Raw genomic sequence first — 16266 nt, forward strand, 5'->3', positions numbered from 1 at the left:
AAACCAGTTATTTCCAAAGTCTGATTTTATCCAAGAGACATTTCTAGTTGTCACAAGGTGGCAGTGGGGATGTGGGGCTGTGCTACTGGCATCTGGTTGGTACAGGTCAGGGATTTTGCTAAACATCTTACAGCTAATAAGGCAGCATCCTCTGTCTCCTGCCCCACCAGAATCATTTAGATCAAAATGTTAATAGTGCAAAGGTTGAAGAACCCTTATCTACACCTTTTCTAACACCATGTTTTCCTTAATCCCAGGCCTTGCACACACTATTCCCACTGCCTGAAATATTCATGCTTTTCCCCTCCTTTCTTTCCCCTTTTCTTTAATAAATTCCTTTTCACCCTTTTTATGAAGTTCTAGAACCTAGATCAAGTTCGGTGGGCTGAGGTCCGGAGCCGATGACCAAGAAAGAATTCTTGAGACATCTTTGGTGCAAAATGGTGGTTTATTAAAGCACGGGGACAGGACCCGTGGGCAGGAAGGACTGCTGCCCCGGGTTGTGAGGGATGGCAGGTTACGTACCTTGCGGTTGGGGGAAGCGGAGGGGAAAGGAGGTTTCAATGGAACTTTCATATGCTAAAGAGGGCCTACAAAGTGCCGGGATACAGGAGGTCTTGCGGCTTGATCAATGTTGTCTTTAGGCCAGCCATTAACATCAAGATAGTTGGGAGATTCTTGGTGGGATGTCACAATTCTGCTATCAATCTGTCTTTGTTAGTGAGATTTAGGTTTAGAAGAGATTTAACTATATTTACATTCCCTTCTATCTCAGCCTCTTTCAGTTTTGTTTATGGTGGGGAGGGAGACATTAGGGCTTGAGGAACTGAATTATTTGCCTCTGGAAATTGTGCTATTGATAAGGTAATTTCTTTGTTCGTAGATCTCTAGGACATTTGTAAACCAAGGGAGACTGTCTGGCAGGATTGTGATCTCAACAAGTTAACTATTTGTTTATCGTTTATGGAAGTCAGGGGTGCCTGAGGAATGTCACACACATCACAGAGGGGAGCCGGTGGAGAGGGGGTGCAAGGTGCCAGCTTTTGCTTTGTCTTCAGCCAGCCTCCTGCTCCCTCATCACTTTGATCATCACCTTTTCGCAGTGGCTTTCCGGATTTTCCGCCCCCGATAAATATTACACTCTTTCAAAGAATTACTCAGGACTTGAGAATATTAGTTACAGTTTTAGGTATACTTTTATGTGTTTGATAACCCCACCCCCAAAGAATCGCAGGTGAGCCGTACCATTTAGTTTGCATTCATCATAGAAGCCCCAACAGCTAGTACAGCGAGGTGAGTTGTCCTTTATCACTGCATTCAATTATTAAATGAACATTTAACAGCATCACTTACAAAATGAGAGTAATAGAGTAATCATCTCATTAGGTTGTAAGGCGTAAATAACACACATAAACTCGTAACACTGTATCTAGATCACACTGAATCCAGAGAGACCGACGCTCTGTAGTTTGTGTACACGAGACAGGCTCTATCCGCGCAGCATCAGCGCTTGCACGAACTCTTCCACACCTCCCGTCTGCAAACGATTTTTCCCTCCTCTAAATAGTTACCAACAATTGCTGCGCCTGCGCTTTTCTGCCTCTATCGCGAACTAGGCTACTGGAAGTATTTTCCTTCTTCTCATTGGCCCACCACTGGACTGAGTTCGTCGATACTGCGCATGCTCCACAGCCAGTTTCCTCTTCCCCGGCTCCTCCCTGGCTCCGCCCCATGTCCACCCTGGAGGGGCACAAATCTGCCAACACGCCTGCGCGAACGGGTGCGCCCCGGAAGCAGTTCTTTGGCCCTGTGACACGTAGCAACGGAGTCCGTTCAGGGTCTTAAGCGTTATTGAGGGGTTTTGGGGGGGTTGCTGGACCCGCTGACGTCGATACCGCCGCTTCCCCGTTTGGTGAGTGTCCCGGTCTTGTGGCGCACTGTTCGGCTTCTCTTCAGTCTAGTGCTGCGCGGCTTGGTTCGGTGGTCCTTTCGCTCAGACCCCCACTCCCTTTCAAGCCCTTGCTTTGACGCGACCCCTGTACCTCAGTCGCGGCCTTCCAGGAGTCTGCCCTTTCCCGGAAGGCCCAGGCCTTATTTTGCAAGGAGACCGTCGCACTGTCAGCGGCAGTCTGCCCTGAGGTGAGGAATCGTCTTTGTTGTTGATATTTTAGACCTCCGTGGAACCAGTTCTCCCACGCCCCTTCCTCTAACCATGGCATATCAGCTCGGTGAAGTGGAGGTGTTTTCTCGGCTCCTGGAGATCCTGTGCAACTCCCAGCTGCATCTGTCCTCCAAATGCCGTTCCCCCAATTACAGAAGAAATAATTTAGTGCCTTTTGAGGCTTTTTGCTTTGTACCGAAACGAATTCAGTAGGACCTTAGGTGTGTAAACACTTTTTGCCATTTTTTTTCTTTTTCAGATTATTTGCAATGGCAGGGTTTGATAACTTAAATACGGATTTCTACCAGACAAGTTACAGCATCGATGACCAGTCACAGCCGTCCTATGACTATGGAGGAAGTGGAGGACCCTATAGCAAGTAACTTGTCAACTTTGACAATATGTAGCCCAGACTGAATGAAAGCCTGTATCCTTATTGTTTGGTTCTGCCTAAAACTGAATGTGTCACCATGTCCCTTGTCAGGAATGTGATTTTTCATAATCTTCCTTCCTCTCGAAAGATCTGTGACAGTGGTTTGGGTTTGACAGGATTGCCCTATTTAGAGTTTGGTATCTTCAGGTGTGCCCTGAGTGCAACAGTAGATTGTTAAAGTACTGTTTCCTAGTAATAGTGTTTCTGCATCATTTAAGATAGGGATATTAGCTTCAAGTATCTAGAAGATAACCTAAGCGATGTCGTCTATAGAACCAGTTAAAAATTTGAAATCTTGTGATGGCTAGTTTAAGAGTTAATCCAAATTTCAGACCTTACCAATGTTAATTCACAGGGCGTAGTGACACTGTTTAGCAGTGTTAGCTCCCTGTTAGGAATCATCAGGTGATTTTTTTTTTAATAGCAAGTGATAATCATCTTTATTACTGCTCATATTGAAACCTTATGGGCAGTACACACAAGTTGCCAGTTGCTGACAGTCCCTGCCAGAGGGGAACTCAAAACCTTTCAGCCCTGAACTGTTAAGAACAAGACAAAACAAAACAAAAACAGATTTTGTAATAGTCCCTGGTGGTAGTGGCAGAAATACATTAGCTGACGCTATCCACCAATCTCCTCTAGGACATAATATTTTTCGTTTCTTAGGCCCTTAAAGATAATCTTATCAGTCATTTCCAATACCAGGTTGGCTTAACCTTTTTTAGATGGTCCAGGACCCCTTCTGGAATGTTACAAAAATGAGGGACCTCCTTCTGAGATGTAAATGCACACACTCAAATGCCCACATAAATATCCATATTACTGCACAGTTGATGGGCCTTCTGATGTTCGTCTATGAACCCTGAATTGAAAACCTCATGAAAGTCTCCCAGGATGAGGGCATGGGAAGGTTTTGTTTTGAATCAATCTGAGAGAAACATGTAGTAGTAGAACATGTTTGAATAAATAAATCTGAATGAAAGTGCCTAAGAATTTAAAAAGCAAAGCAAAAATCAAATTCAGTCTTCAGTATGGTCTGTCTTATATAAGTTGCATTTTTTATACCTTTTGACCCCTTGAGTCTGCTTAATTTGATATATTCTAAGCCCTTTTCCCCCCTAAAACCTAACACATTGAACAGTGGGAGTGAGCATGTGAAAAATACTATAAATCGGTTTTTTCCTTCAGTTAAATTTTCTTACATGCCATCAGGGATTTATCTTCTTTGAACAGTTAATTGGGCAGAATTGGAGAAATCTTGTTGCGAAATCTCCATTCATTTATTTACTTAAGAATGTTTTTTGTTTGTTTTAATCTATGTATGAGAGGAAAATGAATGGAAGATTGGCCAGAGTGCAAAGGGCTTTGAAAAACCTGTCTCTGTACGCAGTCCTGTTTTTAACTAAATGATAAAAGACCCTGCAGAACTATTAGATTTAGATCACAGCCTCCTAGGTTTATCTCTGTCTTTCTTTCCTGTCCTGTCTCTGTTTGCATCTCTTAAATGTGTGACTTATCTTTTCGTTCCAGATATCATCCTCTCATTTTAGTTTTCCATAGGAAGGTTGTTTAGATATTCTTTTGCTAAATATTCTCCAATTCCATTGCAGCCAGATCATGTGCCAATAAGCATTGCTTCAGTATGGTGACTTTTTTTGTAGTTGCTCATATACCCATTATTGCCAATTAACAAATATGAATTTATAGATGAAGCCTAGGAAAACAGGAAGCTTAATGTGTTGGCAGTAATAATTGGGTTTCATTTGTAAGTATCATTTATATATTCTTATAACAACAACAGCAGCAACAAAAAGTAAAAGGCCCTTTGATCTTAATCTGTTGAGTTTTATGATATCCTATTTGACAGGTCCCACACTCTATGCTAGATATGCCTATAAAATGCCAACTACATATTTTTAAAGTATTTAAAGCCAGTATTTTTTCATCTTTGACTTAACTGGTAAGAACCTATATAGAATACAATGTTGACTTAGTCTCTAAAGATGTGTCTACCACACTATATTCTAGTTTAAACCCAGCAGGAGCAAGCCACCAATTTTCCTGACCAGATCCTTCCAGAAAATGAAAACAGTAAAATTCCATGGTGTTGTTTTGCTCACCTTGCATCTTAAAGAAGGAATGATGGTACCACTTTTGAAGCTGTCGTTTGCTTGTAGTAGTTCTGTTCCTTACATGACATGAGTCTATATGAACAGTTCTACAGGGTGGACTGCAGACCCCAGAGGATCCTTGAGACCGTTCAGGGGGTCTTTAAGGTTAAAACTATTATTATAACAATATTAAGACACTGTCTACCTTTTCAGGTGTGTTGACATTTGTACTGATGTTGTAAAAACAATGATTGGCAAAACTGCTAGTATCTGAATATGAATCAGACAAAGGCATCAGATTGTTCTAGTAATCATTGTATTCTTCATCAACACACACTTTCTGGGGTGTTGAGGGACAGTTTATTTGAGGATGCCCTTGATCTGGGGCTACTGGGTGGCTCCGTCATTAAGTGTCTGCCTTCAACTTGGGTCATGATCCCAGGTTCCTGGAATCAAGCCCTGCATTGGGCTCGCTGTTCAGCGGGAAGCCTGCTTCTCCCTCTCCCACTCCCCCTGCTTGTGTTCCCTCTCTTGCTGTTCCTCTTTATGTCAAATAAATAAATAATTTTTTTTAAAGGATGCCCTTGATGAAGCAGTAAAAATTATGCTGCTATTAAATCCTGACCCTTTAGTACCCACACATTAAAAATATTCTCTGTGTCAAAATGGGAAAGTCACAAAGGACCTCTGGTTCATACTGAAGTACAGTGATTCTCTCGAGGAAAAGCCCCTGTGCAGTTTGAATCATAGGCTGTATCAGCTGCTCTCCATGAAAACCATTTTTATTGGAAAGAACATCCTGATAGACAAACTAGGTTACTTAGACTTGAGTACTGGGCAGATATTTTCTCAAAGATGAAATAATTGAGCTTCTTACTCAAGAAAGAAAACTGACAGTATGTGTAGCCAGTGGTTAAATTCAAATTTTCAGGTAAAAATGAGGATTTGGGAAAACTGTCCATTACTATGAACTTTTCACCTTTCCAGAATTAACCATTTTTCTGATGAAATCATTGGTGACATTAACAAAGGTGATTTTCCTATGTTTATACTTGATATATATGTTTTTCTATTAAACATGTCAATGTTTGGAAGAGCTGAATCACCCACACTAATATTTTCTAAGCATTGAATGTTAAAAAAATCATACATAAGTAAAGCAAGTATCCATTCATAAGGCAAGACAGATGACTGTATTCTAGTATAAAAAGTTTATTAGTACTGTTCCATTTTCTATGTTGCAACTTAAGTTTAAAAAACTACCACTTTGAGTAATCTGAAAAGGTTGTTAAATAATTTTCCAGCTGTTTGTCTGCAGCACTAGATTTTCTTCAGCTATTTCAACTAAAATTGAATGCAAAAACAGATAAGAACAGTATTTTTTTTTCTTTTAAAGATTTCATTTATTTATTTGACAGGCAGAGATCACAAGTAGGCAGAAAGGCAGGCAGATAGAGAGAGAGGTGGAAGCAGGCTCCCTGCTGAGCAGAGAGCCCATGTGGGGCTTGATCCCAGGACTCTGGGATCATGACCTGAGCCGAAAGCAGAGGCTTTAACCCATTGAGCCACCCAGGTGCCCCAAGAACAGTATTTTCTTTTTAAGTTTTTTTTGTTTGTTTGTTTTTGTTTTTTTTTGACAGACAAAGATGACAAGTAGGCAGTGAAGTAGGCAGAGAGAGAGGAGGTAGTAGGCTCCCTGCTGAGCACAGAGCCGGATGCAGGGCTGGATCCCAGAACACTGGGATCATGACCTGAGCCTAAGGCAGAGGCTTTAACCCACTGAGACACCCAGGCGCCCACGAACAGTATTTTTTATTAAACCAGATGTTAATGAGATTGTCAAAAATAAAATGCAGTGCCACTTTTCTCAGTAATTTCTTATAGTACTTTTTCATAAAAATTTATGCTGATATGTAACTGGTTTATTATTACTTTGAATTAATATTTTAAACATTTGTGTTTTAATTTCTAATGTGATAAATAATGACAGATACAGTCCACATAAATAAAAAAAAAATCTTTGGGTTTCCCAATAATAAATTTTAAGTGTATACGGGGATTCTAAGAGCAGAGAGTTTGAAAACCACTCATTCTTTTTGGTTTTCCGTCGCATATACATTCATATTCTGCCTGTCTGTCTCTTTTTTTGAGAGAGAGATAATAAGGTACAGTCTGTTTATGCAGATTGTAGAAGGCTCCTGTATGGAGCCTTTCTAGCTGGTTCATAAACTCAGAGGTAGATTATGATGTATTCTAACAGATCATCCAAACAGCATATTATACTAAATAAAAAAATATTGATTCTTGTTCTAGTTCATTTCAGCCATCTAGTCCTGTTGCTTGTGTGTGTGTGTCTATGTGTAAATAAATGGAAATCAACATATTTGCATATAAAAATGATAGGGGAAATGTATATATGGAAAAAAGATACTATAGCTCTGTCCATAAGGTAGGATTTGGGGGTGATTTTAATTATAATTGGTAAGAGTTAGCCACTGGAATCAAAGTCTAGCTTTGCATCCTGGCCCACCACAGGCAAATCATTTTCACCCAGATAGCAGTTTCTACATCTTTAGGATGGGAAGGATGATAAAATAAACCTCCTAAAGCTGTAGTGAGGTAATAGGATATAATTCACATTAAACACTTGACACAGTAACGTTCAAATAGGTTATATGTATTTTTGGAAATTTTTAGTAGTTAATATGTAACTATATGTTATATATAACATTGTAGAATGAATTAATTTTAATAAGTAGTAAATATACAACATTTTTAAAGGTACAGAAGTTTTTAATATGAAAATTAAGTCTTCCACTTCCCCCTGCTTCCAGGTGCTTTTACCTATATAATTACATGTGTTATACTATATTACATTATACCTAAACCTATGTGATTGTATGTATTGTACTTAATGTTTGTACATGTATATAAAATACATGTATACAAATATATACATACAGATATATTCTAAAAAGTGCCATCACAGTGGTACATACAGTGTATACTGTTCTGAACATCGGGTGTTTTTCGATTCTGCCCACTGAATATTTTTTGATTATCATTCCTTATTAGTACACATAAAAGTACCTCATTCCTTGTAATAGTAGTAATCTATGCCCCTATTACAATATATTTACTAGTAACTGTATTGTTTTTTATCTTTTGCTATTAAAATAGTGTTTCATCAAAGTCTATATTACTATATAGCCAGAGAAATAAATAGCATTTTTTTAAGCTTGGATTGGACTAGCGTGATAATTAAATCTTCAGAGTCCCATTGGGCTCTCCAGAGGGCTGTGTGTAATTGAAATTTTGCTATTACTTAGATTTGCTTTTAATCAAGATGTTCACTTAAATTTAAAAATTAGATTTAATTTTAAAATTTCAATATTCATGGCAGTCATTAGATTTTATATTTGTCAATAGGGAACTATAAAATTTTTAAGGGTGATTAAAGGATCTTTAAGGCTTCTCATTTCTTTTCAAAAATATCTTTTAAAATAATTACTTTACTTCTGTATTTGTTACTGTGTAATGAGATTAGTCCATTGATAGGTAAGTCATATTTTTTCCCAGAACCATGATAAAACAGATTTTTTTTTTTTTTTAAAGAGTTTGCTTATTTCTTTGACAGACAGAGATCACAAGTAGGCAGAGAGGCAGGCAGAGAGAGAGAGCAGGGAAGCAGGCTCCTTGCTGAGCAGGGAGCCCGATGCAGGGCTCTATCCCAGGACCTTGAGATCATGACCTGAGACGAAGGCGGAGGCTTAACCCACTTAGCCACCCAGGCGCTCTGATAAAACATGTTTTTAAAGATAATTGCTTCAGCATCCATCTGTTCCCTATTGTTTTCATCATTAAAATAGCCTTGGTAAAGCTTCTTTTTCTACAATGCAGGATTTACTATAGTACATATCAAATGAGACAGTAGTTGTGCACCTACTTTGAAAACTTAAAAGTGCTATTCAAATACAAGGTGTACAATGCAATAATGTTTTGTTATATTTAGAAAGCTTCCGCAGAAAGAGGCTTGAATTTTTTCCCTATGTATTTGAAAGTGGTCATGGTTCGTAAAGAGATTTACCCACTTGCAAAAAATAACATACTACAAAGAGTCAGGAAGAATGATTACATTCGATGGAGATCCAAACTACAGTGGAAAATTACATAGCATGTAGTACAGTCTGTCATGTTATGTTTTCATTTGTAGTCTTAGGCATCAATTGTATTTCACGGTTATCTTCATATTACATATACTTACTGAAGGGGGAGAAATAGATAAAATTCTTAAGTTTTCATTTGTTGACCACCTAATGTTTAAAAGTTTCATAGTTTGTAAAATGCTTAAGCACTTTGTAAGTGTTGGTGTCATTAGAAAGATTATCTAAAAAACACAGCTTAACATTGTAGATAATCAGCTCATCTTAGTTATCATTTCAGCACCATTTAGGAAAACTGGCAAAGTAGCTATTCTAGGGAATTGCATGACTATGACTCTGTAGCTCTCAGAGATACCACTGTTGACATAATTCTGAGAAATGTAACTTTGATTTACAGACAGTATGCTAGCTATGACTACTCGCAGCAAGGCCGATTTGTCCCTCCAGACATGATGCAGCCACAACAGCCATACACCGGACAGATTTTTCAGCCTACTCAGGCATATACTCCAGCGACACCTCAGCCATTCTATGGAAACAACTTTGAGGATGAGCCACCTTTATTAGAAGGTAGGATTGGTTGCAGCAGTTCATAGTATTTTGTAGTGTCCATCTGGTCAGTGAAAATAGATCTTAGTTTGGAGAACTTGTCCTTTCCTTTAAAAGAATGATGGTACAGAAAAAAATAGATATGAAACCATATTGAGGTACAGAAAAAAACAGATATGAAACCACATTGAGCCATAGGGGACCAGAGTTTTTAATAGATCTCTATAAAGTGATAATTATGTTAGTATTTGAGCATTGACTTTGACTTCACATTAATGATTAAATTCTGTCAGTGGAAGAAATGAAAGGAAATAACATGGTAGTGATTATTTTACATGGAAGAAGCTGGCAAAACCAGTAATATCACTGAAAAGAATGGCATTTTTCAGACTATTCTAAAACCCATAAAGCAATAGTTCTATACATTTTGAGGGGGGATTGGATACCCTTTCAAAGTCTAATGAGAGCTATGAATACTCTTCTTAGAAAAAATGCACAACTGTGCATAGAAATATAGTTTCATATACAATTTCATAGCATCTCCAGGTATTCCTGAAGCCCCAGGTAGAGAACTCCTTACTGTTAATGCTGTCCATATATTCTTTGTTATGCAGTCATAGCTGAGAATGTCTTGTTTTTTTCATATCCATATACTTTTCCAGTACCAAACCAGAAATAGGATATTTGTGGAGTAAACCCCATAGTGAGTGAAGACTGGTATTGAAGACTAATCAAAATGTCTTATATTGCTAGATTCTCTTTTGATAATGAGTGCTTCATTTTTTCTCCTGTTGCCGCATGGATTCTGGTAAACTAAAGGTGTGTCACAAATCCTAATTGACTGTCTTTTTTTCTTTTCCTTTAGAATTAGGTATCAATTTTGACCACATCTGGCAAAAAACACTAACAGTGTTACATCCATTAAAAGTAGCAGATGGTAGCATCATGAATGAGACTGATTTGGCAGGACCGATGGTTTTTTGCCTTGCTTTTGGAGCCACATTGTTACTGGTAAGATTTCAGTTTGAACTCTAAGTGTGAGATTAGAAAACAGTCTCTCAGTGTCCCACCAGGAGCCATTTTTGAGACTCCGTTTATATATCAGATCTTGAATGTATTTTGAGTGGTATTAGGTTGCTGGAATATTATGTACCCATTCATCAATTCTCTACTGATAATAAATGTCATATAATTAGAAATAATTTTTTGTTTGAAGAAAAGGTCTAATTATTAGGGGAAAAAAACAATAACGTGTGGCTTTAGTTCATCATCAAAATTCCTAATTTTTAGAAATTGACATTTTTTAGCCTGTTGCTCTTTTATTTATGTATTTTAATGATAGCTTTTTTTGTTTTTTAAAATCTGTGGACTTTGTGCAGTGTTCTGTTATTATAGTGGTTTTGGTTGTTACTTTCCTATATATTATTTTAACTTCTGATGAATTGGAACATTAAAAGACAAGATGTTTTACTGCCTATCTCCTGCCTCCGAATGTTAAAGTATATTGGAAATGAATAGTTGTAAAGATAATTTGCTAATATATGTTGTATTTTATCTTAAAAGATAAATGATGTAATGGATAGAAGATGGGATTTTTTTTTTTATTAAAGATTTTATTTCTTTATTTGACAGAGAGGGAGAGAACATAAGTAGGCAGAGAGGCAGGCAGAGAGAGAGGGGAAGCAGGCTTCCCACCGAGCAGAGAGCCTGATGCAGGGCTCGGTCCCAGGACCCTGAGATCATGACCTGAGCTGAACAAAGAGGCTTAACCCACTGAGCCACCCAGATGCCCCAGAAGATGGGATTTTTAGTCAGGAAATCTGGACATTAGTTCAGTGCTCCTGCTCTGTCCTGGAGCAAGCTATTTTCGTCTTTCGGCTTCCTCTGATAGATAATTTTGTGATTCCCACCTCACAAGATTGTTTACAGATTAATAACCAAGACAGGTTAAATGGGAACACTGAAAAATTTTAAAGCGCTGTATGAGGTTTTATTATTACTACTTTAGTGAATTCGTTGGTGAACTCAGCTGAACCTTTTGAAACTTCTACACTCTCACATATTTATAAATACTGAGTCTAACAAAAATGGCAAGAATTTTTTTATGTAACATAGTTTTTAGAGGCATTCTCATAATTGAGTTTTCTATGTCCAGAATCTGTCAAACCAGGAAGTTCTTGAAATCTTCTCTGTGGACTGATTTTCATCACAGTATGACCTAAATACAATGTTTGTTCATATATCTTGACTGAGAGTACTATGACAGCAATTTACCTAACTTATACTGTCTTAAGTCTTTTCAGTCATATCTTTAACAAGAGCATAATTAAGTTTTCTTTGTTGTTGTTGTTGTTTGTTTGCTTGCTTGTCAAAAGACTTTATAAATCCACCAACAATTTGGAAAAATAATGAAGGAAAAATGTATCTTCCATTATGTTTCTCTTGCATGTTAATCAGTTTTCTCCTCCCCTCCCCATAGAACCACTGTGTCCTGCTAATCCTGCCTTCCTTTCACTTAGCTCCTTTAACAGCCATATAAATGAATGGTGAAATTGTTTCTGCTGTTACAAAGATTGTGACTACATCCACCAATGAGAACAAATTGCTTTGCGGCAATTTTGTTGGTATTAGGTGCTTTCAAGTGATGTTAGATATTGTCCAAACATTCTGCAGGGCTTTCCATCTTGTCTCTGTAGTTTATTTGCTTAAAATCAGCTAGATTTCTTTTTAGAAATCTACTAATTAAAGGTGATTGTACCATGATTTTGTATCTTTATTTGCTGAATTGCTTAAATACTAACTGAAAAATGAAAAACCAAATATCTGTGTATTGGGAAATAGATACTTAAAATTTCTTGAGAAAGATATAAAAGCCAATCTGTGTTTTACTATTCTGCATAAAGAATCGTTGCCTCTACAGATTTTGATGCTCACAAATTGAGTATTTTCTTACATGTACCCATTTTAGGTGAAATAAGACGAAAAAGAATTTCCTTTCTTCCCTTTCACGTATAATCTCTTCTTTACCCACAGGCTGGCAAAATCCAGTTTGGCTATGTATATGGGATCAGTGCAATTGGATGTCTAGGAATGTTTTGTTTACTAAACTTAATGAGTATGACAGGTGTTTCATTTGGGTGTGTGGCAAGTGTCCTTGGATATTGTCTTCTTCCCATGATCCTACTTTCCAGCTTTGCGGTGATATTTTCTTTGCAGTAAGTACTGAATTTTTATTTTGGGGATTGATTGACCAATTATCTGTGATAGGATTTATCTCACATAACTGAGATATCTCACATATCTCAGTTTAACATAAATCACTGATTCAGCAAGCATGAGATATAGGGCCTGTTGTGCATGAGGACTGTACTACATGCTTTTCACTGGTGAGCAGTGGAACTGAGAATAAATTTTAAAATCTTTTATACCATCTCTGCTTTCATTTGTAATAAAGAATTTGACTTTTGTGTTTATTTACCAGTGTCAGTAAACAAACTGAACAGTGGTGATTGTTAGCTAAAATATTACATGAAAAGATCAAGTTGTTAAAACGTTACTTACCATCTTTGATATTTTTTAGACTATATCTGATTTCTTAAAGATGTTGGGCATATGCTAAGTGAATGAATAATAAACACATACTCTGTGTTTGGCAGCTTTTAACTGGAAATGAAACATTCTTTTTATGGGAAGAGGCTGTTACTAGCCTGCCATGTTCTCAAATGTGCTTGTAAGCAGCTTTAAGTATTAGTTGTTCAATAATATTTTAGGTAGGGTTAAAAAGAAAGCTGTAAATTCCTGCTGATTAAAGTCTTTTCTCATGACCAGTGTGCAGATTCTCCCTCAACAGTTCCGGCTCCTCCTTGTGGCTACTGCCAGGCACAGCCAACGGTGCGCTGTTGTGCTTAAAAAGTTAAAGGGGAGGTTGAGGGGAAGAGCAGGTATCAGCTGTCTGATGCTAGAGATCTGACAAGATGATGGCTTCACAGTATTCTTGCTTTGTGTAAAAATGCTTCAGATTTTCAGTGTAGAAACTGTTTCACTCTTTTCATTTGTGGAGATTGGCACATACATATTTGAATTTTACAAAAGAGATTTTCTACCAAAGCAGTATTTTCTAATCAGGGCAATTTTGCTCTTAAGGGACATTAAGCAGTGTCTGGAGATAATTTTGGCTTCCGTAACTGTGGGGCGTACAGAGTACTACTGGTACTTCATGGCCGAAGGCCAGGGATTCTGCTAAACAGCCTAACAGTGAACAGCCCTTCCCAACAAAAGTGCATCCATCCAGGTGTCAGTAATGCCAAAGTTGAGAAATCTAGCTCTTAATGCTAACAGGAGCAAAATGTAATTATAAATGAGCTTTTTCTCGCCTCATTGAATGTGGATGTGAATAATTGAGCATTATTAAATTCACTGTGAGGTACATTATTTTAACATTTGAAAAAAAATCTCGATCATTTCTGCAGATTTGTGCAATGTGGATTTAAAATGCTTTTTTTTTTTTTTTTAAAGAATTGGTTATTGTTGTATTCTTACATAACTAATCTCATCTACTGCCTTTCTCCCTCCTCCCCCTGTTTCTCCTTGTCGGTTACAGAGGAATGGTAGGAATCATTCTCACTGCTGGAATTATTGGATGGTGTAGTTTTTCTGCATCCAAAATTTTTATTTCTGCATTAGCCATGGAAGGACAGCAACTTCTGGTAGCATATCCTTGTGCTTTGTTATATGGAGTTTTTGCCCTGATTTCTGTTTTTTGAACTGAATTTATCTGGCATGTGGACATCATTGGGCCAAAAAGGACTTGAACTCTTAAATTGGACCAGCGAACTGCTACAGTGCAACTCTCATGCAGACCTAACATTTGACTGTTGGAGCAATGGAAGTAAATATGTATCTTTTGTTCATTTTTATAGAACTTTTGAATACTATGTTGGATTTATCTGCAGTATGACTAGCTTTAAGTATTTGTGCTTATACAGATAAGATTAAGAAGTGCTATTTCTCTCCTGTTCCTGCAACCTTTGAAAAACAAATTTTTTCCTTGCAAATTATATTAAGATGTTTTTAATAGATTTTTATCAACTGTGGGAAACTAACCACGTAACTAATAATCTTTCTTAGAAACAACCCAGTCATAGTTAAGAAGACACGAGACGTATTGCAGAAATATTTTTCCCAGGGATTAGGAAGGAAATATTGCCTATATTCTCAAGTTAGATGCACTTGGAGCAAAAAAGTGATCCCAAAGTAGAATTTTATAAGTTTGCACTTCCAAAATTTGACATTCCTTTAAATTATCTCATGGAGTTTTTGCTAAAATTCAAAGAGACAAGAAGTTCATAGTCTACTTTATTGTAGATAGGAAATGTGAACACCTATTAAGATAAGCATTAACTAAATTGTAGTGACCCAGACTGGCTAAATTTATGTTCATAGTTGGATCTTCATATTTCCTAGAAAATCACTAACCTTTTTTGAAAAAAATATTTAAAATGTCGCAATTTCAGTACTGCAGTTACCAATGTAAAATGCATTTGATGCTTAGTAATTAAAATTTTCCCAATTTTAACTGCTGTTGAGTTGATTTTTACTGTTTTTGGTACCACATTTTCTTTAACTAGTTCCTGGTTTTAACTTGTATTCCTGATTTAGCCTGAGTTTTAAGAACCGAAATTTTTTAGTATAAAATTAGAAAAAAAAAAAAAAAAGGGATTAAGTGAAAGGCAATTTGAGTTACAACATTATTTCCTTGTATTAAATTTATTTGGCTAATGTCATGCTCTCTTGTCAGAGAATCTGTGGGAAAATGCTGTATCTTGTATTTTGATCATTGGCTTTTTCTGAAAAAAACTGCCTCTGATTTTGGACAAGCTCAGTTATACTTATGAGAAAGGTACCCTGTGGGGAGGAAAATGTTGCCCTCTTTTTTTTGGGGGGGGGACTTCTAGACTAATTAAAAAAACAAACTGATGTTTATTGTTGGTTTTAAAAGGTAGTGTTCAATCAAAAAAGGAGGTTACGTTAATAAAACACATTTCTTATAAGATCATGATTTCTAATCTCTGGAATCATATAAATTCGTTTTTCTTCATTAATACTTAATCTAGGAATACTCTCAGTAATAATTCATTTCTGGCTGGGTTTTCAAACTTACCAAAGTGTTTTAGAATATTTCTCACTGTAATCCATGGATAGTATCTTTTTTGCCTCTTTCAGTTCAGTTTTATAAATACTGCTCTTGTTAAGGCAGATATAATGAGTGCCTTCTGTTAATATCCAATTTTTCCTAATGAACAGGGTAGATGATGCTTTGGGAATTAAATTTTCTCACTGTTGAATAATCTTAGACCATTAATCTTCAGTCAGATCCCCAAATTGTTTTCTTATTTTTTCCTTCTCCTACCCCCAAGATGATAATTTTTAATTTAAATCAGTGTTGAGAGATTTTTGTTGTTATTTGTCTTATTTAACTCCAAAGTGATTAGGTACAAAACCATCTTATATAAACAGTTACTCTATCAAAAACAGCTATATAGTGGAGTTGCATTTAATGCAAGAGGTTAGTTTTAGAGTTTGCTTGATATCTGAAGAGTCATGTATAGCCAAAGTCTCCCTTCTTAAAGTTTTCTTATGGGCACCTGGGTGGCTTAGTGGGTTAAGCCTCTGCCTTCAGTTCAGGTCGAGATCTCAGGGTCTTGAGATTGAGCTCCACATCAGGCTCTCTGCTTAGCAGGGAGCCTGCTTCCCCCCCACCCCACCCCCGCCTGCTGCTCTGCCTACTTGTGCTCTTTCTCTGTCAAATAAATAAATAAAATCTTTTTTTAAAAATACAATGTATATAGC

At 37.1% G+C, this 16266-nt stretch overlaps 1 protein-coding gene across 2 annotated transcripts; it reads left to right on the forward strand.

Annotated features, from left to right (window-relative positions):
* Positions 1-1785: 1785 nt before the first annotated feature.
* Positions 1786-14992, forward strand: YIPF5 (Yip1 domain family member 5). Of its 2 annotated transcripts, none has more exons than XM_032844241.1 (6): positions 1786-1912; positions 2421-2540; positions 9266-9438; positions 10283-10428; positions 12451-12632; positions 14018-14992. In XM_032844241.1, exons 2-6 carry the CDS (start codon positions 2431-2433, stop codon positions 14178-14180), a joined length of 774 nt encoding a protein of 257 aa, XP_032700132.1. In that variant the 5' UTR covers positions 1786-1912; positions 2421-2430; the 3' UTR covers positions 14181-14992. The 2 variants fall into 2 exon arrangements, with proteins under 2 accessions (XP_032700132.1, XP_032700133.1); XM_032844242.1 differs by lacking the exon at positions 1786-1912 and adding an exon at positions 1926-2139.
* Positions 14993-16266: the final 1274 nt, after the last annotated feature.

The sequence above is a fragment of the Lontra canadensis genome, unplaced genomic scaffold (assembly GCF_010015895.1).
Source record: "Lontra canadensis isolate GAN:19392208 unplaced genomic scaffold, GSC_riverotter_1.0 scaffold149, whole genome shotgun sequence".
Classification (NCBI taxonomy): domain Eukaryota; kingdom Metazoa; phylum Chordata; class Mammalia; order Carnivora; family Mustelidae; genus Lontra; species Lontra canadensis.

Coding starts and splice junctions, on each gene's coding strand:
- YIPF5 (XM_032844241.1), top strand. CDS start 2,431: ATGGCAGGGTTTGATAACTTAAATACGGATTTCTACCAGACAAGTTAC. Junction 9,439..10,282: donor TGAGCCACCTTTATTAGAAG/GTAGGATTGGTT, acceptor CTTTTCCTTTAG/AATTAGGTATCAATTTTGAC. Junction 10,429..12,450: donor TTGGAGCCACATTGTTACTG/GTAAGATTTCAG, acceptor CTTTACCCACAG/GCTGGCAAAATCCAGTTTGG.